The sequence below is a fragment of the Aspergillus vadensis genome (genome assembly GCF_003184925.1).
Source record: "Aspergillus vadensis CBS 113365 unplaced genomic scaffold BO88scaffold_30, whole genome shotgun sequence".
NCBI lineage: Eukaryota > Fungi > Ascomycota > Eurotiomycetes > Eurotiales > Aspergillaceae > Aspergillus > Aspergillus vadensis.
The window spans coordinates 453,941-476,715 of record NW_020292068.1 but is presented as its reverse complement, the minus strand read 5'-3'; the positions used below and the strand labels follow the sequence as shown (position 1 = coordinate 476,715).

General features: G+C 40.9%; 5 protein-coding genes across 5 annotated transcripts; 2 read left to right on the top strand and 3 right to left on the bottom strand.

The window, feature by feature from the left end:
* Positions 1-4,217: 4,217 nt before the first annotated feature.
* On the top strand, positions 4,218-5,293 carry BO88DRAFT_397412 (uncharacterized protein; the record flags this gene model as incomplete). The annotated part of the gene is made up of 4 exons (XM_025705278.1): positions 4,218-4,506; positions 4,575-4,803; positions 4,858-5,114; positions 5,174-5,293. Exons 1-4 carry the CDS (start codon positions 4,306-4,308, stop codon positions 5,291-5,293), a joined length of 807 nt encoding a protein of 268 aa, XP_025558368.1. The 5' UTR covers positions 4,218-4,305.
* Positions 5,294-5,704: 411 nt separating this feature from the next.
* BO88DRAFT_447029 (uncharacterized protein) lies at positions 5,705-7,020 on the bottom strand (the record flags this gene model as incomplete). Its single annotated transcript, XM_025710327.1, has 6 exons — positions 6,931-7,020; positions 6,666-6,689; positions 6,552-6,635; positions 6,381-6,464; positions 5,961-6,329; positions 5,705-5,908 (listed from the first exon to the last, which is right to left on the bottom strand). The coding sequence occupies exons 1-6, from the start codon at positions 6,955-6,957 to the stop codon at positions 5,705-5,707; spliced, it is 792 nt and encodes a 263-aa protein (XP_025558367.1). The 5' UTR covers positions 6,958-7,020.
* Positions 7,021-9,341: 2,321 nt separating this feature from the next.
* On the bottom strand, positions 9,342-14,543 carry BO88DRAFT_447028 (pectin lyase-like protein). Its single transcript, XM_025710326.1, has 10 exons — positions 13,698-14,543; positions 13,615-13,648; positions 13,390-13,552; positions 13,220-13,276; positions 12,978-13,149; positions 12,856-12,923; positions 12,641-12,788; positions 11,770-12,541; positions 10,625-11,707; positions 9,342-10,573 (listed from the first exon to the last, which is right to left on the bottom strand). Exons 1-10 carry the CDS (start codon positions 14,394-14,396, stop codon positions 9,663-9,665), a joined length of 4,107 nt encoding a protein of 1,368 aa, XP_025558366.1. The 5' UTR covers positions 14,397-14,543; the 3' UTR covers positions 9,342-9,662.
* A 1,581-nt stretch (positions 14,544-16,124) lies between these two features.
* On the top strand, positions 16,125-20,841 carry BO88DRAFT_474382 (uncharacterized protein). The gene is made up of 5 exons (XM_025711818.1): positions 16,125-16,590; positions 16,871-19,549; positions 19,633-19,913; positions 19,989-20,087; positions 20,146-20,841. The coding sequence occupies exons 1-5, from the start codon at positions 16,317-16,319 to the stop codon at positions 20,536-20,538; spliced, it is 3,726 nt and encodes a 1,241-aa protein (XP_025558365.1). The 5' UTR covers positions 16,125-16,316; the 3' UTR covers positions 20,539-20,841.
* Positions 20,666-21,896, bottom strand: BO88DRAFT_397408 (uncharacterized protein). Its single transcript, XM_025705277.1, has 2 exons — positions 21,149-21,896; positions 20,666-21,101 (listed from the first exon to the last, which is right to left on the bottom strand). The coding sequence occupies exons 1-2, from the start codon at positions 21,823-21,825 to the stop codon at positions 20,726-20,728; spliced, it is 1,053 nt and encodes a 350-aa protein (XP_025558364.1). The 5' UTR covers positions 21,826-21,896; the 3' UTR covers positions 20,666-20,725.
* Between the last annotated feature and the right edge of the window lie 879 nt (positions 21,897-22,775).

The following is a 22,775-nucleotide window of genomic DNA, read 5'->3' as shown; positions in this document are numbered from 1 at the left end:
GTATACTAGAAAAATAAATAACTTATAATACTATAAAGATACTGCTGCCTGCTCTATTATCTATTTTCTACAGAAATCATAAAAATTTAAAAATAATTATTATAATACAAGCTCAGCAGCCCCATAGAAAGATAAGCTAATAAAGTATACTAAGTAAAGAAAAAACTTCTAATATTATAAAAATATTATTACCTACTTTATTATCTATTTCATACAGAAATCATAGAAATTTAAATATAATAATAAAATTTTTTTTTTTTTTTTTTTCTTTTTTTTATAATCTTTTTCTTTTTCTACCTCACCATCCACACGGAGGGGCGAGAGAACAAAATATACTAAAAAAAATAATATTATAAATAAATATAATATCTGCTTATTTTTTAAGTCTTATTCAACTATCTATTCCCTGCAGAAATCATGGAGATTTAAATATAATAATAAAATTTATTTTTTTTTCTTTTTCTTTTTTTTATAATTTTTCTTTTTCTAATCTTACTAGTTACACAGAGAGCCGAGAGGACAAGATACACTAAGAAAAATAATATTATAAATAAATATAATATATACTTATTTTCTAAGCTCTGTTTAACCATCTATTTTCTAAGAAGAAATCTAACTACTACAAGAATATTATTATTTACTCTACTATCTAATTCCCAAGAAAAAATTCTAGTAGTATAAGAATACTATTACCTACTCTACTATCTGTTTCCTAAGAAAAGATTTAACTATTATAAAAGCATTATTACCTGCTCTATTATCTAATTCTTAAAAAAGAATTCTAGCAGTATAAGAATACTTTTATCTACTTTACTATCTATTTCCTGAGAAAGACTTTTAATACTATAAAAATATTACTACCCACTTAACTTTCTGTTCTCTGAGAAGAAATCTAATTATTATAAAAGTACTGCCACCTGCTTAACCATCTATTTACTACAGAAATTACAGAGATTTAAATATAATAATAAAATTTATTTTTTTTTTTTTTTTTTTTTTTTATAATCTCTTTTCCTCTAATCTCACCAGCCACACGGAGGGGTAAGAGAACAAGATATATTAAAAAAAATAATATTATAAATAAATATAATATTTATTTATTTATTAATTCCTATTACATCTCCTGCAGAAAAAATACTACTTATATATAAGAATTATAATAAGATTATTAACTATAATACTACCCTTCTCTACTATCTGCTGGCTCAGCGGGATCGCGCAGGTCTAAATATATTAATATAATATTATTTTTTTAATTATTTTATCTTATTTTTATATTATTATTATCTTTATAATCTACTGTCTAGTACATAACCTTTGCTTTCTTATAAGTAACTGTAGGCATGTATACAGACTATTAAATATTAATATTCTCATAAAAAAAAATACTTTTTAAAAAGTATATAATCTAGATAAAGTAAATAATACTAAATATTAAAATAACTACTGGAGTAAATATTATCATGTACCAGGTACTCAGGCCATCTATAAATAATCTCTTACTTTAAGATTTATCATAAAAATATTAATATATTATTTTATATAATGCTTATTAGGGTAACATTTATTATTATAATATTTATTTTTATAATATTTAATAGATCTATTTAAACTTAGAGTCTGTAGAAAAGAGCACTAACCTAATTTAAATTTCTATTATATGTACTAACCCGATTGAATTTCCGTTACATATACTAACTATATTTGAAAGGGAATACTTCTATCTTTAAATCCTTATAACTCCACAGAACAATTAATTAAAGAAATAAAAGTTATATCACTGTATTTCTTGTAAAGAGCTCTATCAAATAATACTACTTACAACTTTATCAGACATCATTTGACTGTTGTCCCGTTGTGAAGATTTCCCTACTAGAATATGTATTAGATAGATACTAATAGTTCTATTAGATAACTAGCTGCTTACAATATTAGTTAATAAAGAAAGTAATTAACTGTGATATTTAATATTATATAAAAGCTAATTAAATAATTATATTTAGTATATTTAAACTAGAATATCAAACATGAGGGGGAAAGGGAAAGGAGTGTAAGAAAATATATATAAATAGTAAAAATAAATAAGCAAAACAAAGTAAACAGAATAAATAAATAAGATTATATATAATCAGCAGAGTAAGTGAAATCTACGTCATGTACTACATCACATGCCTCAGTTACATCACTCACCATCACATTTCATATATTAATTATTATTATATTTATCCAGATATTTCTAAGTTTCTTATTAATATAAAATATTCTAACTTAGATTAAAAGCTTAGAAGAGTAACTGGTAATATTAAATTTTTATTATTAATTTATAAATCTATATTAGAACAGTGTATCTATATATATAAAAATTATAAAAAATAATATTAGAAAATTTAATAAAAAAATTATATATATTAAAATAATATAATTCTAGATTCGTATATATCTGATGTCTGTAGATATTTTGAATTAAATTCAAAGATAGAAAAGATAATATTAAAAAATAAAAAAAATAAATTTAATTCAGACATATAAAATAACTGTAATAAAATTTAAAAATTAAGTAAAAAAGAAAAATATAATTATATATTTTTAATTTTTATATTTTAGTATATAATTATATAAGCAGATATATATATAATATTAAATTCTAGAATAAATAAGTAAATAGTTTATATAAAAATTATAATATTTTATAATAAAATTTTAATAAATATAATTAAATTTATTCTCTGATATTTTCTATATTAAATATATATTTAGAAAATTATATAATTAATTAGGGTGGGTCTCTTGGCATATTCTAACTTAAATTAATAAGAATATATATTTTAAATCTTTTAATAATTTTATATAAACTTTCACGGGCGAGTTCTTTTATCTAGTAATAAGTATTAATACTAAGCTGAGCCTGGCTAAGCAGAGCTCAAAGCTTGAACAGGCAGGTTCCTGATCCTCTAAAGCTCACCCGGCTTGCCTGTTTGCCATGTCTAGGCCGGTAGAAGATCTTATAAATTAAAATATTATTATTTTATATCTTTTATTATTTTATTTAGATCTCTAAGTTATTTTTATAAATATAATTTTTTAATTAAATTTCTTTTTTTATATTATTATTATTTTAATATAATGATATTCTTGTCCCTGGAGAATCTGTATAATTCAGAGATTTTATTATAATTAGTATTAATTAAATATTTACTGCTCGCAGTTTTAGTTATTAAAAGAAATCTTCTAATAAAATTACTAGATGATTCCTGTAAATCTTTTTTAATATAATATTTTAAATATAAAATAATATTTCATTTTATTAAATCTTCTCTAGTAAAGGAGCAATCAGAACTATTAAAAATAATATAAAACATATAATAAGTTTAATTATATATATAAATATTAGTTATTATTTTATTTAGAACTGATTACTGGCCTCCTGCAGTATTAGAGGGACCAGCAAGATATAATATAAAAGTAAATTACATAACCTTGCCTAGTCCATGTGATCAGTGACTGTGTTGCTCACATGACCCGCCGGGTCGCAGTGAACCAGCGGACCCGCTCTAACACAATACTACTTATGAACTTATCAGACATTATTTAACTACTTTCCCGTTGTGAGGATTTCCCTACTAGAATCCCTGGTGCCTTTCTAGGTTACTAATATATTTATTTATTTCTTTTTTTTCTTGAAGCTTGTTATTGGCTCTGCATTGTTTATGCCTCTTTGCACCATGTAAATATGTATTGACTTGCCTTACTTTTCCATGCAAGGATGACAATAAATATGATAAGAACAAGCAATCCAATCTATTAATCAACCAACACAAGACTACATGATAATAATAAACCAGTAAATAACCCGAGAAGATGCTTACTGTATCAGATCTGTCTTCAGGTAATTGGTGATTCACAACTACTGCCTTAAGGTATTAATATAGGAACATGTGCAGGGACCGGGAAATGACATTAGAATGATTAAAATATTGTGTTTTGATAACCCTGAACAGCGTGATATGGTGATAGATTCTCAGCTCCACAATTAAAATCTCAATAATCAATATTAAGAAGGCCTATATCTGATTGTACCTTATAAAAACCTACCAGCAACTATTTACAGCCTTATTGGGTGGGCAAGCATTAGCAATAGCATCATGTGACCATGGGCTCCGCTTTGATCCCGTCTCCCCTCATCTCCTTACCAACCTAACTAAACCTGGCAGACATCTCAACGTTCTTCCAGCTCTCGAGGGGACCTTTCAACAATAATAACACTATTAGACACTTAATCCATATCTAAGTTTTCAAGTCGGAAATATGGACCATCCCAAAGCGAATGCCGAGAAAATATTTATCTCTCCAGCGCTTGATCCACTCGCAGTCGGAGAAATAAACGAGGGGCTACAGCCTCACGAAGAGATATCCAAGATGCTATCCATCTTGACCGATGCTGGGATACAATGTTGCTTTGTTCAAGAACAAGCACTGATTTATTATGGAACTACGCGTGTACCACGCGTACGTGAAGACCCTCTATCGTGTGAGCACCTGAGGGAATGCCATCTAACCATAAGCCATAAGCCCAGGACCTAGTATTATGCATACCGGATGAGCAATTTCAACGTGCGGTTGAATTATTCAGCTCTAATAGCCATATCCTCCAGCCATGTGGTCCAAGCCCGCTTAGGTCGCCAAATTTGCTGAACCACAAGTACCCCAGGTTCAAGGCAATTGGATGGGCGTCTTTCTGGCTCCTAGTTCCGGGGAATTACTGCCACCTGACAGTTAAGCCAGAGAATATCGAGTGGAGTCTAGGTATAATACAGTATCTAAAACTCTGTATATTAGGAAATCTTCTAACTGCCCCAGGTGGCCTGCCGTACCCCAAGCTCTCAGTGTACGTGCAAAGTGCGATTGATTCCAAAAGCCTGCTAGATCTAGAGGAGTTGATAGATGGAATGGACCTCTCAGAAGAGTGGGGTTACAGAACACTTGATCTGGAAGATTATACTGATACACAGTGGCTGGAAGATCGCGCCCAGGCTTTTCGGGATGATGGGGTGGATAAAATGTTTATCTTCATTGACCCAACTCCTGTCTCGCGGAGAGAGATCTGGCTGGATGCAGTCAGAAATAAACAGAGACGCCTGGGCTGGAAGTATTCACCAGATGTTTATGCGAGTAGGTATCGGAAATATGGATCCAGGGACCCAAGGAGTGTCCGCAGGCCTGGTTTGTAGATATTCTCAATACGCAACTTGCTAAATTTAATGCTTATCGAGAACGAAATTCAATAGCTATTTAAAGGGGTAACAGCAAATAAGTAATTACACAATGACAAAGAACATGAGACACATACCAAAAAGCAAGCAAGCAGAGAGCAAAGTAAAAAACATATAAATAATAAAAAGTAAACTCTCTCCTGACCCGGACATATAACATCAAAACCATATACACCGCTGGACATAAGGAGAATACTCTTGCGTATACCCTGGCATACTGCATCCCACGGCTATTCTGAGAAACTTGGATTGACATGCGTGAGTCCATGGATGCCCATACAATCTCCCCAGTGGCTAGGATACTAGGTCCGAGATCACGTGATCTTATCTCACAGGTTTATGAGGGTATGTTAAAGCAATGGGCAAGTGAACAGCATACAGCAATAGGCCAGATTTAGATTGTGATAGGAACAGAAATGGGTCGTAGAGCCCCCTCACTGAGACTTCGAATGAAGATTGTGTATCTCGGGATACTCTTCTACCAGCCTTCGCAGCTCCGCCTCCTTCTCTTCCTTATCTTCAACTTGATGAAGTTGCGCTAACTTCATTAACAGAGCCATTCGATGCTCATTTTTCGCGGACCCAGGTTGGTCTCGTTTAGGGGGTAGGCTGATTGTCTCATTATATACCATGAGTGGCTAGTTTGGATCAGTCAATAGCTATCGAGGGTACAAGAAAGTTAAAGCTTACTGTGTTTCTCAGCTTGTGGAGAGACTGAAGTGAGTACTCAACTTCTGTAAATGAAATAACGTAGCCCTGGCTTTTCTGCATGCCATCAGTATCCAATAGTAGGATGGTAGAGGAGCAATCTGGAAATATCTTATTCTTGGAATATATCCACCACCCCTCCTGCTTAAGCTTGTTAAAGGCCCCGGCGCCCGCACCCAGCTTTCTAATCCCCGTAGCGCCTAGGTTGAATGATACGTCGATTTCCTGATCCTTCCCGCTTGTTATCTTGATGGCGCACTTGTCTGTTATCCATGCTCCCATAACTGTCCACAGTCTTTGTGTCTCGATATCACTTCTTCTTTCAATAAGTGTCTTGGTGTTATCCTCCATCTAATCTTTAATCGGCCCCTTAAAGTCTCCTTGGAACCTATAGTTCCGCACCACAGATGATGTGATGAGCGCCGCACCGTCCGTCGTCGATGAGCTTGTTTTAACCTGGACGGACGCCTTAACGGGCGCAGCAGCCTAAGCACCGCTGGCTTCAGTGGTGAGACGGGAACTCCGGCCTGTCTTGGTCTCAGCGGATCCTGCCTGCCAATGGGTCTCACAGACGTCGCGCAGTTTCAGGTCGTGGCTAAATGGCTTGAACCCGTCCTTTTCGGCCTGCCCTTTCTCGAGCAGGTTAGTGATTTTGTTCTATTCGCCTGTGCGGTCGAAGTAGCTGACTGAGCCTAGTTGCAGGGTAGAGAACTATTAGGGGATGAAGAGAAAGGTCCTGAAAGAGGTTTCTTGGTTTATGATGTTAGTGTATTCTTTGCTTTGGCCGGACATGGTGGAGGATATCACAAGAATTTATTAATTATGATTGTAGATGTGAAGAGAGATTCAATTTTTCTCAGTGACTGACTATCTGTAACGCACGACCGGGCGAGATCCGGTGACTTAAATCTTGGGGAGTCTGAGAGGGGAATTAATGAAGACCCGAAATTACTATTAAAAACATGGAAAGGATTAACATGATCTAAATGTTAATAAATATTAGGAAAAGATCTTCTCTTAGATAGTGGGGAACTAAGTCACGACGCATAGAATTCTTGTAGATCGGATGGTAAGAAAAATCCACTGGAGCTGTATTTTGAGAGGGCAGGATTTTAGCTTGATTATGTAATCTCAGATTACCGCATTTTCTCCCCCGCAAGCGAAGGAAAGAAGTTTGTATTTGTCCTGTACCTGTATCTACAGTTGATAATTTGTTCAAGCAAGGTGATGAAAATGTGTTTGCTTCAAGAGATTGGTGGAGATTGCGGATCCAGATTCAGCTCGCCATCAGACTGTCCAAGTGGGGGTGAGTTCAGGATATTCTGCAAGTTGATGGTTATGGTAAGTGAGATAAACATGTAGAGTACTTCCTGACATCATGGTCTCCAATGTGATGACTGTACATCTCCGAGCAAGTGCTTTAAACTAATTAGATTGACTGCTCGTCCTCATATCACCTGAAAAAACGAGAGTAATACAGCTGATGATGTCACATTGCATCCACTTGATTTCCAACCATCCCGCCTCTACTATCCACACCTGCAAAACACCACCTACTCCGAAGAACGAGGGGATGTGGGTGGCAACGTGGGACTGGTGGGAAGGCAGAAAGCAGCAGACGATCTTGCCAGATCACCAGATCGACCAAGCAATTCTATGGGATTCGATGTTCATTACAGTATTTTTTCAATAAGTCCTGGGATGTGGTACAGCCATTACCACCACAGTTTTGCCTAATTAATCGAGCGGTGACCCCGAACAGGGTTAGTGTACAACGGATTTATTTTCCGGGAATCAAGTGAAAAGTGTGAGAGGTCAAACTGAATTTGAAAATGACTGTATCTCCTATGAATCACTGAGTAGGCCTTGAGGGTTAGGCTCGGAAGGCTATAATATCTTCGAGAAACCATAAAAAGAGCTATTGATGTATTAGCTCGGGTTACCAGGAGAAGTCATAATTGGGCTTGGTGAATCTGTTTTCTGTAGACTGGTTAATTACCAAGAATAATATAAAAAGACTTTTTAAATAAATTTAAAGAGTTTTCATAATTATAGGAATTACTGATTAAAGAGGAAACAGGAATTAGTAAAAACCTAAGATTTTATATAAAGATTGATATATCTATATAAGAAGAAAAAGAAAATAAAAATATAGAAAAATAAATAAAGAAAATATAAGAAATAAAATTAAGTAAATCCTAAAGGGAAATATTCTTATAAAAATATTTATAAGATATCTATAAAGATTTAGTTATAAATATTTTGAATAATTAGCAAAAATTAGGACTAGCTTTATTTTTAATTATAGTATTTAAGCAATACTGTAATATTAGAAAGAATTATATAGAAAAAGAAAATCCTGTTTAACAAGATTTTATAATTTAGAGACTTATTCCGGCTGCAGGCACCCTGCAAGAACATCCTGGCCGCGCTAGTATTAGGTTAATCCAGTATCTATGATCTATCTATCTATCTATCTATCTATCTATCTATCTATCTATCAGTTCCCAGTGTACGTTTGTTTGCTTAGAACAGCGTTCTTGTGATTCTAAATCGCGAAGCGTGTCCCTCGAGAAGTTTTGCTGTGCTGGTAAGTGTCATAGAACAACCTAGGGGAGTTGTACACACAAGGCCAAAAAGACCATCATTACCCGCAGCTACCTGCGGACCCCTAGAATCCTGCTTATATAGACATGTACACACGGGAGTAGGTGGTTGCTACCACCAATCTATTACACTGTCTCCCTCTCCCAATGGCTTCGGCCCGAAGCCTAGAAAACTGCTCACTAGTCACGCTTGCTAGCTGAGCTGCGGGCACACGTAGTCCCATACATTCTAGTACTAAGCAGTATGGCCCCGAGGCTGCTCTGTTCAGCTAGTGTGATGATATCATAACCAAATACTTACCCGAAGTCATGATATCACCGGACTAGAGTACTAAGAACACCTCTCAGCCAGCAAGGGAGCGTTTCGAACGCGAAACCTCCGGCTAACCGGTAGCTGCGGGTAAATTGTCATAGAACAACCTAGGGGAGTTGTACACACAAGGCCAAAAAGACCATCATTACCCGCAGCTACCTGCGGACCCCTAGAATCCTGCTTATATAGACATGTACACACGGGAGTAGGTGGTTGCTACCACCAATCTATTACAGTAAGCGGATCTACTGGTAAAAAGTTGAATTCCATTGTTCTCTTAAGATAATATAATAGTTGTTAATTGTCCGGAGAGGCTGATATTATGTCTAGGTTCCTGTCCTTGTTTTCCACAGGTCAAGCAAAGACCGCTAAGAAAAGGAGATAGAGAATCTGAGTTGGTGGTAGGACAAATGAACCAAGTTTGATGAGCGGAGATTGGCTAATGGCAGGCCCCGTCTATTGCCGTTTTATCGAAGTGCTGTAATATGTATTGAGGTTGATACGCGTATAGAAAAGCGGGAATACTTCAAGTTTTGGTACCCTGGCAAGAAGCAAAACAACCTGTGACTGAATGTGTACACGTGAAATGTGTATGAGAGGTGTGAATCTTGTATCTAGGGAGAACATATGGTACGTTTTGTTATCGAGTTGCTACACAGGTGTCTATTCATGTCTGTGCCAACAACAAACCATGGAATACACGCAGAGCAGCGAGAAACCTAGTATACGCCTGCGCCCATGAGTCTAGGTAGCCTCTTTCCACGATTAGGTTGCCACAGTATAATTCCAACCGCGCATAGGACCGGTGCAGTACGCACTTCCTGGGATGAGAAGTCCCGTACAGTTTGCAGACTGCAGGGAAGGATTAACCTGCAAGAACAAATTGCTTGTGATCTTGTCTTGGACACAAATCTGTGTACAAGAATCCCCAGTAGTGGCTGTATGCCATTTTCCACAATGCTTGGTGGTTCCGGCTGCAACAGTGGCATTATCTGGAGGGAGAACCACCCATGAGCCATAGCCAGAGCTTTCCGTGCCCCAAGGGTTGTAAGACGTAGACACTGGATCTGTCGCGTTGAAAAGCCCCGACTGAGGGGTTAGACACAAGACTTTTCCATAGGCCCAAGAAGTACTTTGAAGATTGGAACAGTATGTATCAATCCAGGGATTGACTTGGCGAAGAGGAATGATTCTCTTCGTGCTATTGTCGAACATGATTGCTGCGTTGGCCTCTTCAATACTACGACATGTGTCGTTCGATTTGAGGACATATGTGTGATCGCATGATAGGGGTAGACACAATTCTTGCCCAACAACGACTTGATTGCAATCGCGTATCTGATCCTGATTACCCATGTACAAGGCTGCAGACGCAACAGAGTAGTCCAGGGCAATAGATGTGCAAGTATCGCCATCCTTGGTTGTATATGAGCTGTCATCTGGGCAAAACGGTTCGTCTTCCGGTTGAGTGACAGAAAGATCATCAGGAATTGTAGTGTTAGAAGTGACACCACAGTTCTTTATAACAGTTTCAAGATTGTACTTGTATCGCTGGTTGTAATAGGAATAGGGGCTTGATTGCATCATTTGAAGCTTAGTTTTGTAGCAATAGGAGCACATCTCATCCTTGGGCATGAGGTCCACGCTTGCAACACGCGTGAACTGGCCTATAACATCTTCAAGAGGTCAGCGGCATCCAACAATAAATCCAGGAATGTCAATCTTACCATTGCAGTATTTGCCTGTCGTCGGGTCCTTGTAACAAGTCTCATTCCATCCCTCCCACATGTTTCCACCCAGAATTGTGGCTGGGTGATCAAGAAGAACGGCACCATTACAATTTGCCTCCGCGTTGGTGAACCATCTCGCTAGTGAATCGCCGCAACTTTGATCACAAACCAAGTCGGTCAAAGTATCGTTACCCAATGTGCCGTGGTATTGAGGCTCTCCAAATTGGAATACCTGGAGATCACACTTGATAGTAGCGGTGAGAGCAGTGATGCAGGCATCCGAAAAGGTTGAAGGCAGCATGTTGGTGTCATAGATCGTGAAACCTTCGAAAACCCGCTGCCCGGTTGTGTCAGTCGATCCTTTCAGCCAAGCAAGAATCGACGACATAAACCCATTTTTATTATCATTGGCGAGAGTGGGCTTCTCGTTTACAGGACTGATCATTTCGACAATAGCCTTGGTAACCAAGTTATAGATCCAGAGATCTTGGCTTTCTTCGATCTCAAAGGCTCGATCTTGACAGTTCTCAGTAGCAAGACAGTCCTGTGAGTATCTAGAGAACCAGCTATACAAACCTGCGCCAAGTATATAGACACTGGAGGAGTCCACGATTCGGACGGCCCACGAGACCGCACACGTAGCTGGTGAAGAGATTGTGCAGTTGTCAAAGTGAGGATCATTTGGAAATCCACCAGTCACAATGGGCAATGGCGCTCCAGGATGGGACTGGAAATATGGTGACTCGGTTTGAATCATACCAGCAATCACATTCTTGGAATCAGAAAACTGGTATTGGTATAGAACGTTGTGTTCAGAAGCAGTCCCATAAAGCCAGGTAGGACCTTGACTTTCAATAAGAATGCCGCGACCAGAGAAGATGTCAATCTGAGCCTCATCCGCAGCATCCAAGTCGTGATCGGCAACCCAAGCCCAGGAATTCTCGATATAAGCGGAGGCTTTAGAAGTGACATGAAGGAGGGCAGATGCACCAATACAGTCGGTGTTGATACCGCCGCCCTTCGGACATTTGTCACCCTGTAGCTCTGAACCTACAGCTCCACCAACCCTGAAATGGGAATCTAAGTAAATATTGTCAGCACTCCAGTTGGAAAAAAATTTGTATCACTGGATTTGTTCATACCCCAAAGACCAGCTGAGCCGCGTGTAATCTCATGAACGTTCCATTGAACCAAGATGGCACCTGCAGTAGCTCCAGACACAGTAAACATCATGTCCTGAATCTCAACTACTCCCGACTCATCTACCTCACCGACCTGAACGACCGGTCGGGCATGTAACTGATCTTGGAAATTCTTGCCCTTCCCCATAATCTGTGGCCAAGCCTGTCCGATGATTCGAGACCCAACAGGGATTTTGACGGTATTAGTAACAATATAGACACCATATGGAACGTAAACAATAGATGACATATTTGCAGCTGCAGCGAAAATACTGTTTAATGCTGTGGTGTCATCAGTCACACCGTCGCCTTTAGCACCGGCGGTCTTGAGGTTGATAATTTGACTCTGTCCGATATTGATGTATGTGGGACGACGACGAGTATAAAAGTTGGGCTTGACATATGCCAGCTCAGTTGATAGAAGAGAATCAGTACGATTCATAGGGGAGATGTTGGCTCCATTGATGAAAGAACTTTCCCCATTTGCGTTGGTAACTCGGCCAAAGCCCCAGTTGTCAACTAGAACTTCGTTGCCACCCGCGAGGAGAACCTTTGACAAGACACTATCAGTGACGGAATTTTGCACATTAAAGAATCCAACGTTTTGCAAAAGAAGAGATGTTGAATTCTCGGCCAATAAAGAGGTGACAATGCCCGTTGGTGTGTTGGCTATGATAGCGTCCACGAGAATGAATGAACCGAGAGACTGTCCGGTGCTCGCAGCTCCGCCCGCCTGGTGATATTTCGTTAGCTTGTGGTTGGAGTATATCTAGTGTACGAGATAGGATGTGATAGAGTTTAATGTGCTTTAGGGAGGAGAGAGAGAGCTTACACCTCCAGTCAAAAGTATTCCGGTTCCACAGGACTCGATGACCACATCTTGCATTGTCCAAGCCCAATCCCAGTGAACTTGGAGAGCCGTCTGGCAATTCACAAACACTAAATGACTTGTAGTGAATTGCTGATTACCAAAATATGCCCTAAAGATATAGTCAGCTTTGTGATTAAAAAACTAGTGGTGGTAGATCATTCAAGTGCTCTACATACCCAAAGTTACCTCCAACGAATGTAAGGTCAGCTAGAAATCCACCACTGCCATTCTCCATGTAAATACCCTATCATCAAAGTCAGCCAACGAAGAATTCAAGAAGTAGGTTCTCTGTTCATACCTGTTGGGTATTTCCTTCGACATTTTGCAGCATATAGAATTCAATGTTCTCAAGAGAGGTACCCTGTGCGACTTGCCAGTGAATGGCGCAGACGTACGCTGATTGGTCAGTGCGCGTGATATCCATTTTGAAATTCCTGATACTTCGTAAGAAGTTATTAGTGTTGAGATACCTGTACAAATATTAGCGAATCAGCACCCATTATGCATACTCATGCAAATGCTGAGTGACAAAACTAGTACCATTCTTCCGAATCACCAACATAGACATCGGAGGTAATCACACCAAGGCCAACGAAACTCGAAGCAGCCAAAATTGTAGGGAGATTGGTAGGCCAAGTTAGAGAAAAGAAGACAAGTTAGTCTCTACCAAAGGATGGTCAAGAGAATTGATACATACATCTCCTAGCAACTGTGTGTTGTAATACTGAATTACAGGACTGCTGACAAGATAAGTACCGGAAGGAAACCAGACGACAGCTGGGTATCTGGTACTAGATTTGCAATCGGCACCGCATCGGTTACCGTCAGAGATTGCTCGATTAATGGCAGCAGTATCATCAGTAACACCATCTCCTGAATGAATGGTTAAACCGATCATCCCATAATAAAATTTCGGCCTGGATTATGTTACGTACCTTTAGCTCCATAGTCCATCACATTTCTCCAGACCTGTTCGTATTGTTAGAGAAGTCAATTCCTGGTATGGAATGTATGGTACCTTGTAGCCAAATGCTGCATAGGGGCTAGCACCATTCTTCTCTACACTTGCCATCCAATACGATGAAGTGTCTCTTTTACTGACGCCTTCTTCAGTTGGTTCTTGAAGACCGTCTGGCTGTCCGAAGGAAGTGTATTGATCCAATCCGTTCGAGCGAGATAGCTTCTGGACCATTGCGTTCGTGTCATTTGTGCCTGCACTCCATTTCGCGCGAACTTTTGATGCAATAGAGGCATAGTCAATGTCCCAAGGGGTTGGCTTCTCAGATTCCGCAACCTCCTTTGCAGCCTTGACTATTGCGGGTGATAAGGTGTAGCCGTATTTTGGGTTCGACTCCAGTGAGCTTAAATCATTGATAGATGAGCGTCTATTCAGCTGAGCCAGTGATACATTCTTCGTAGAGTCTGAGTAGTCTGAAAGCGGGACATCGGTCAATCCTTTGTCCTGGGAAGTATTATCTTGGAATTCCCATTTGTTGAATTGAGAATTCTCCACACGAAGCTTGTTGGCAATTCTCAAAGCTTTCAGAGCTTCTTCAACAATATGTTTGGGAGAGCCGTCAGACTCGGCACTCTCGGTCCCATTATGTCGTCGGTAAAGATGGTGGTGGGTGTGATGTCCATGCTGAGAAGCTGATATGCCAGGCAACCACCCGAACAAGAAAAAGAGACACAAGACCCCGACAAGTGGTCGAAGCATCTCGGCGGCAGTTCTTCAGTTTGTCCAACACGGGGAAAACTGTGTCGTTGGTCACTGGAAAGTCTGCGTTGGGATTGCCTGGCTCTATGTGTAACTTATCGAAGAAACACAACCGAATAGCCTTTGGTTGGCACTAATCATAGGTGGCTAATGCGACCCTGCACAACACCTCTAAGACATCCCAAGGACGCTAGTTTGTTTTCATGCACTCCGAGTAAGTCAAGTATATTCTCCACAGCTCATTTTTTATGTCGGTCAGGTGCCGGCCTTGTGGGTTGTCTAGGCGAGGTGCAATTTCCTTCGACGAGGCCGCACAAGGTGCCCTGAAGGTAGCATTAGTTGTCATGATTTCTCCACATAAGTCAATTAGTATCATACTAGTATACTTCGTGCGGTGGTCTCGGTTCTATCATGAATACCAAGCCGCTAAAATAGTGAACTGCCAAGCCTACTCCGTTCTCAGGGCCAAGGTTCAAAAATATGTGGCTTGGCTAGAGCTACATGACTAGGCCTTGACAAGTCACGCCGATTTGGCCCCATCTTGGCATTACCATGCCGAACACTTTCCTATATAGGTAATTATCTAGTCTGAATAGGTATGGTCGCAGCACCACAGCACCAGAACCAGTAATTAGCCGGTACTACGGGACCTGTCAAAGCCTATTCGTGACTAGAGGAGCGAGTTACCACGGAACTCGCCTACCCCTGAAATGAGCCACGCTTTTTGGTTCTTTGGGGATTCAGGTATTGAAATCTTACCATTTGGAAACAGAGAAGAAAAACAAAGCAAACCTCCAGGGCCCCCGAGATCCAATTGAAAGACCACCCACGTCACATTGGTAAGCGTATGAGTATGCCTGTGTTCTCTGGTTGAGGGCATTTCTGGTTGAATATTAGGGATTCTGACCATGCAATGCACCTTGGCAGTATTTCCAAAGTCACCGTCGGTGCTAGTAGTAAACTGACGCGTGCTCGAATGAGTCCTCTCACAGGTGGAACGCGAAAGGAACAATAACAATACTGACAAACATGTCTCACATACGGATGCTCGAAAGTTACTACGTAGCGGCTTTAATGAATTACGCCAAGCTTTCCGCGTCCCCCGGGCTCCAGTAGTTCCGGTAAAACACACGCCAAGACAAATGGGTTCGGACCCTGAAAACCCTTAGATTTAGATGCGGGTGAGGCAGATCCTGGGAGGAAAAAGCAAAGATCATCACTATAAGCAATGAATACGATTAAAATTTTTGACAATCGTGAACTTAGTTGTCTCTTGCAATTATTTCCCTCGTGAGAAACTTGGAAGAACGTTGTGATTATCACTGAGATTGTATCTAGAACTACGAAATATCAGGCAGGTACTCATTTTGGCGCCAAGGAGAAGAAGTGCCGGTCAGGGGCTTCAACTAGGCAAACTTACTAGCTCTTTGTTTGGGTTAGGCGAGCGGACGAGTATGAGTCGGTCTGAAATCTCTGTACATTTTCATTTGGCCCATTAACGACGCTAATAAGATTGCTATGTTACATCGACTAATGTTTTTGATCGCGTTCAACTTCTTCTAGAGCTAACTTGGCAGTAGTGGGACCATGCATAGCAATTTCCGCTACAGATGGCAAGGTACTCCGTACAGCGCTGCCACTTTTGGAGCTAACTGCGTGGTTTCTACGCTAGCTAACTACTCGCACGTTTCTGTTCAATCGCGAAAAAGCATCGAAGCTAAGATGAAAATAACGACAATGTCTTAGTACACAGTGGTTCGCTTAAGCTAGTCTTTCTTAGAGCTTACAAATGGTACGAGTAGTCCTGGAAAGATAACTTAGGGATGCCTTTCGTCGTTTACCATTAGTATAGTCCCCATCATATCTTGGAAGCTCATCAAGAGTTGGTTTTACGACCCATTTGGTGCTTCTACTTCTGTTATGGGAACCATGGGCTTCCTTTCACGCCCCCAGCTGGTGTATCTTTTGTTTTTCCTGTGCTTCCTCATTGCTCAGACCGCAGGACAGAACTGTAGCAAAGAGAGCCCCTGTGCAACTGGATGCTGTTCGAAGCATGGTTACTGCGGCACTGGTGATGAGTTCTGTGGCGCAGACTGTGTTGATACCTGCGACTACAAGCTGGGTTGTGATGCCAACAACCCTTGTGCACAAGGCTGTTGTAACAAATTTGGATTCTGTGGACTTGGACCAGACTGTAAGTACTCAATAGGAAGTTTTTGGATCACTACATACTTGGTTTTCAATATCTAACAAAAGCCCTTTCTTAGTCTGCGGAGATGACTGTGTTGCTAGCTGTGAAAGAAAAGCAGAATGTGACCCGGGCTTTGGGTTAGATTGGTCTGAAAAATCATCTTGTCCTCTGAACGTATGCTGCTCAAAGTTTGGCTTCTGTGGAACAACGTCAGAATTCTGTGGGAAGAAAACAGTGAAACAGCCCTCTTGCAATAATTCAACGCACACATTAGAGCGTGTAGTTGGATACTATGAGACTTGGAGCACTCGGCGTCGATGCAAACAGTTCTGGCCGGAGCAAATTCCTTTGGGAATTTATACCCATATCAATGTGGCCTTTGCAGTCATTGACCCAGATACATTCGAGGTTCGACCTTCTTTGACTGCAGATATTGAGCTATTCAAGCGAGTCGCCCGTCTCAAGCAAGAAGATCCTGATCTCAAAGTGTATATCGCTATTGGAGGTTGGAGCTATAATGACCCTGGCCCAACTGCAACGACATTTTCTGACCTGGCCGCATCGACATCTTATCAAAACAAGTTCTTTAATTCCCTCACAAAGTTCATGTCCACATATGACTTGGATGGCGTAGACATCGACTGGGAATATCCAGCAGCGGACGATCGAAGTGGTCGTCCAGCAGACTTTGCCAACTTCCCCAAGTTCTTGAAGAATCTCAAAGCGGCACTCAAAAGAACTGGCGGTCGAGATGGTCTTAGTATAACTCTGCCTGCCTCTTTCTGGTACTTGCAACACTTTGACATCGGCAATATGAAGAAAAGTGTGGACTTCTTCAATATCATGACCTACGATCTTCATGGAACTTGGGACAAAGGAAACAAATGGACTGGTGAATTCCTCGACGCGCATACCAATCTCACTGAGATTAAAGCTTCTCTGGATCTATTATGGCGAAACAATATTCCACCGGATCAGGTAGTTCTTGGAATAGCATTTTACGGCAGAGCATATACAATTGCAGACCCATCATGTACTAAGCCTGGCTGCCTTTTTGCGTCCGGGGCGGAGGCTGGAGACTGCAGTCATGAGGTTGGGATTCTGATGAACTCCGAGATTGACGAGATTATCGCGGGAAAACGCCCCAGAATCACATACGATAAAGATGCTGCAGTGAAAATGATCACATGGGATGATAATCAATGGGTATCCTATGATGATATCAACACCTTCAAGCTCAAAGCCGACTTTGCCCGAGGGAAATGCTTAGGTGGCCTTATGGTATGGGCAGTAAGCCATGACCATACCAATGGGACTTACTCCCTTGCCCTGGGAGAAGCAGCCCAACGCAAGTTTAAAGCTCTGCCCGACACAATCAAAACAGACGACACAATCAAAATCAAACATGATCAGTGCAAATGGACAAACTGTGGAGACCTCTGCCCGGATGGATGGGTTCTGCTCCGCCGTCATGACGATGATAGACACCATGATGGTGAGTGGATGCTTGATGATGGAGGCTGTATCTTCAAAAATCAGGACCATCGCCTGTGCTGTCCTCCTGATCAAGATGCTCCGACTTGCGGCTGGTACACTTTCAACAACGGTGACTGTGAAGGCAAGTGTCCAGATGGTAGTTTTGAAATTGGCGGAACCGACCGTGGATGTTCAACTGCATTTGGTAATTACCAAGCTGCCTGCTGTACGAGTGGTCAAAAGAGTACTGCGCTCTATGAGAAATGCGAATGGGGTGCTTCATTCGAATGCGATTCATGGAAATGCCCAGCAGAAAAGACCGATGTTCTCCTTAAGTCATGCAATGGCAATGGAGGATCGGCTTGCGGTGGCGACTGGAGAACCCACCTGAATGAGGAGCGCAAATATTGCTGTGACAGCTCTGATGAAAACATGACTTTCGACGACTGCGAGTGGCTTGACGACTATAGCGAAACAGGATACCAAGTCATTCCTGCCGATGGTGGTAGTGGAAGTGGTGGGAGTGGCTACTGCTTCTCAAGCTGTCCCAAGGACAAAGTACGGGTAGCTATGGAGCACTACAATACTTGTAACAAAAAGACTGGCTCCCGTGCAAAGTGCTGTTCTCCCAACTACACCACGACCCAAAAAAAGGTAGACCCTATGGTGGAGCTTTGGACGGCTGATCTTAAAGACTGGTTGGAAAATCCTACATGCTCTACCGGCTATGGGTACGGCTACGATGATACATTTGGTGCGGGCTACGATAAAAGAGGCTTCACAGACATGTTGCCTATAGAATATGCACCTCGGTATGCCGGCATCTCGGGAACATCTTTGGAGAAACGTCAAGATCAACAATCATTCTTCACAAGCAATTCAATTCTAATTGTTGCGACTGATGTCATCTACACCTATCGCATGACGAGCAGGACAAACAAAGCCGTCAAGGAAATCAAGGTGTGGAACGACGTAATTGCCGCTCGGTTCACTTATCTAGCGACTTCCACCCTTATACCATTCTTGAGAGATGTTACAGGTGAACTGTTTTCTGTAGTTGCAGAGGATCTTGCAGGTCGCATCATTTGCAACCTAGAGTACTGGAACCAGATGATCAAGGATTGTACAGCTCCCAGTACTTTAGATGAAGTCTGCGCTATCAGCGATCTTGACGGTTTTGATGATGAATACTCGATTGACCCCGATACCTACGGAACGAATGGTGCATCAACCAAACGAGCTCTTCACAGTCTGGACAAACGTGATGGAGCTCCCAGGGATTTCACCGTTGATTGCGGTACTGACCCAATTACTGGACAGCAGCGAATCATGATTATTACATCAGTGGCCTATCCAAATGGTGGCAATGGTGACAACCTTGCAAATGCCAATGGACTAACAGTGCGATTTGCGGTCGCAAATCAACATGTATGCACTGATACCTCTATTGATCCTAACGCGCCCAACAATCTTTGGACGTGGGTCAGTAAGTGCTCCCAAATCATGATGCATTGAATTATTCCCATGGGGCGATATGGTACATGTATTAACCCTTCTACTTCTTCATAGCTGAGCATATTTTCGAGCTTCAATTGATTCCTCGCTCAATTGAATTTATGGTTACTGGAACTTTACCTGCTGTGCAGGGCTTGCCAGACTTCAGCACTGGGAGCAAACGTATGCCCTGGGACATTGCACAACTACTGAATCAGGATTATTCGACATGGGCTAGCGGCCATACCACAGCAACTGGAACTCCAATTATTCGGATATTTGACAGTCTCGGCTCAAAGATTAACCCCGCTCGATTAGTTAATACTGAAACTCACTTGAACTCGATGAAAGGAAGGGTATGTTACTATGATAAGCCTTCTCTTTGTAATTTTGATGCAGAAAAGAGAAGTTCGCTAAATGGTTGATTATAGCTGTTCGCAGGGAAGAAGCCGATTGGTGATGATACTTGGAGGAATCTAAACGTGGCAGATGAGAGAGCTGGACGGGCTGGGATCAATGAAATACGAATGGTACGCGAAGCCTCCTTCAATTATTCATTTATGTGCTAACTTCATTCGTTAAATTCAGGTTATAGCTGTGTTCGAGTACTTGAACGAGCAGCTTGTGAACCGTCACCTTGTTGATACATATGGCGCGGCTAACAACGAATTGCGTGTGTTCCAAAAAGCAGTCAACAGTGTGTTCGGGCAAAGAGACTTCAGTGCGCCTAATCTGTTCAGAACTTTCATGACAAATTTCATGCGACGAATGGCTCAGTGGGCCTCCAATTGGCTTAATTCGCGTATTGATGAGCTACTTGTCACATGGCAAGCGGTGCAAAATGCAGCTACCCCGGGATCGCACGCATATCAGGTCGCAACAAACTACACGGCTGATCTGAGGCAGCTCAGAGAGTCGGTTCGACTAAGTGTGATTTTTGACGACTCAATCTTCGTTTATATGCACACACCAGGTAGCTAGTTGCTTCAAGTTGGCTTTTAGCTGACAAAGAGGAGGAAAATGGAGTATTTTCCAATGATATGACTAGAAAGGATCGGCGAAAGGAAGTATGCATTTTCTAGGGATATCACACATTTTCAATGTTTATATGATGCTCACTATCTGGTACTATGTACATAACAAGCATCAAGGACACATATGCATCAAATCAATTGTATGGCCATTTGGCTTTCTCAAGTCGGGTAAAGTGCCAGGAAGTTGGCTCCCGCCAAGAGCTTGGGTACAGTTTGTTAGCATTGACGTAATGGAAATCCTGCCAAATTTCTTTGAGCGAGAAACCATCTGACATGAATTCGTAAAAACGGTAAAAGATCTGGGTGATGCTGATTTTGAGGCGGCCATCATAGCCATCCTCATCTGGCCCCGACAGAGGCCAATCCGGATCAATTGCCCATATCCATCCATAGTACATATCTGGGCCATATGTGCCACAAGTTGAACGAGCCTCGTCTGTCAACAAGAAAAACACATTTTTGAGAACACCCGGCTTTAAGTCACCCCTCTCGCGGCGATCACGAAATTCTCTGGCTGATTGTTAGCAATGTCTTTAATATTATGTAGGAAAACTCACTGCTGTAAATGGCTGATGTCGCTTTCATCGGCCTCGAATGGGACAAATTGAGCGAATTTGTGATCGTGTATCTCTTCATATCCCTCAAAAAAGAAAGGCATCTCAAGGACCTCGGCAAATAGCGCCCTAAACTCATCCAGTCTGGCCATTCCTTTCTGATGATAAAAGACAAAGCCCCAGCTCTTATCATCTTCACGAACGACAATCCTTCGCACCCAATCTTGCAGATCTGGGAATGGTTCTTGTTTTCGCTTTTCATGCCTTGCCTCCAAGTCATCATACTGTTTCTGAGGAAATACCTCATTCACAGCTTGAACGGCCTGAAGCTCCATTGGTGAAAGAGCTGCTTCTTGTGCCTGTTTCAGTTTATCGTAAAGATCAGGACGCATCTGCGGCCACGCGAATCGATCACCCTTGTCAAGGGTTGGCGTAATGCGGAAATGATCGCGAATCAGACGACATTCCGCGTATGTGAGGGATTGACGGTCCGTAGCTGCCTTTTGAAGCAAGTTTTCAACTGACATACCCAAGTATTTGGTTGTGTTGGCCTGCATCTCTTCTAAAGGCGGCCATTGCATCAGCTGGTGTTTCTCATCAGGTGAAATTTCCCCTGGATGCTGGATTGCTTTGTCCCAGAGAGGCTCTAATTGAGCAAACTCTTCTAGTGTTTTGGCCATGATGGGCAGAAAGGGATAGCTTTGCCAACGTCTCCAGAATTGTTGTTCACGTCCACGGCTGGATTTCCGAGGTTGATCCTATGAAACCAAAGTGTGGAATATATGCGGATGCGACCGGTCTTTATACCCGTGCATGGTTTCCAAGCTACTGGCCCTAGTACAACCTTGGAATACGCGACAAACGCAGGTCTCACAGGGTCCACGGGCGTTTTTGCGGAAACGCCAAGGTTTCCGAAAAAATACACAGGAGGGTAATTTACATGAATCTTTACACAACCCGCACGGGACGTATTATATCCGCAGTTCACACTGCGACATACTATCTGCATTTTATCTCAGATGTTCAACCTTGGAAGTTTGGAATTATCAATGATTCTTCTGTCAGTAGCAGTCGAAAGTATTTTGGGACCGTTTTCTTTATATCATCGTTGCTACCGTTTAAAGAACCGAAGGTAGAAGCTAGACATAATTTGCTAAATATGGCCGTCCTCCTCGCTGAGAATGGAGGTATTCGTCGGAAAGTTCCTGTCGGAAGGCTGTATGTATATGTCTAAGCCCTGGTAGTTACATCAAGGCTCCTTGGCTATACGACCAGTCCTCGAATATGAATTTAGCTCTGTAGCGAGGACCCAATACTTTGTCTAAGTGTATCAGCGTTTTGTCATGGGTATATATATATAGAGAGTCTAGACTAGGCCGTATACTTACAAAAATAAATTTATTTTAATAATTTTCATTTTATATATTTAATATATATACTGTATATCTGATTTGTATTTAAATAATAGAGAATCCAAATTTATATTCATTATTTATTATAAGTTGGAATGATTTTTAAATTTTCATTAGGATTCTAGTTCTAATCCTGGCAGGCTGGTAGATAAAAATTAGTCGAATAACTAAAATAAATAGTCTTATTTAGATTTGGACTTCCAACTTTTCTCCCATCC

Bases quoted from the DNA above. Each gene is read 5' to 3' on its own strand.
- BO88DRAFT_447028 (XM_025710326.1), bottom strand. From the start codon at position 14,396: ATGCTTCGACCACTTGTCGGGGTCTTGTGTCTCTTTTTCTTGTTCGGG. The intron at 13,553-13,614 runs GTACGTAACATA...CCATTCATTCAG, and splicing joins GATGGACTATGGAGCTAAAG to GAGATGGTGTTACTGATGAT. The intron at 13,150-13,219 runs GTACTAGTTTTG...ATATTTGTACAG, and splicing joins GTTGGTGATTCGGAAGAATG to GTATCTCAACACTAATAACT.
- BO88DRAFT_474382 (XM_025711818.1), top strand. From the start codon at position 16,317: ATGGGAACCATGGGCTTCCTTTCACGCCCCCAGCTGGTGTATCTTTTG. The intron at 16,591-16,870 runs GTAAGTACTCAA...TAGAGCGTGTAG, and splicing joins CTGTGGACTTGGACCAGACT to TTGGATACTATGAGACTTGG. The intron at 19,914-19,988 runs GTATGTTACTAT...GGTTGATTATAG, and splicing joins TGAACTCGATGAAAGGAAGG to CTGTTCGCAGGGAAGAAGCC.
- BO88DRAFT_397408 (XM_025705277.1), bottom strand. From the start codon at position 21,825: ATGGCCAAAACACTAGAAGAGTTTGCTCAATTAGAGCCTCTCTGGGAC. The intron at 21,102-21,148 runs GTGAGTTTTCCT...ACAATCAGCCAG, and splicing joins GACATCAGCCATTTACAGCA to AGAATTTCGTGATCGCCGCG.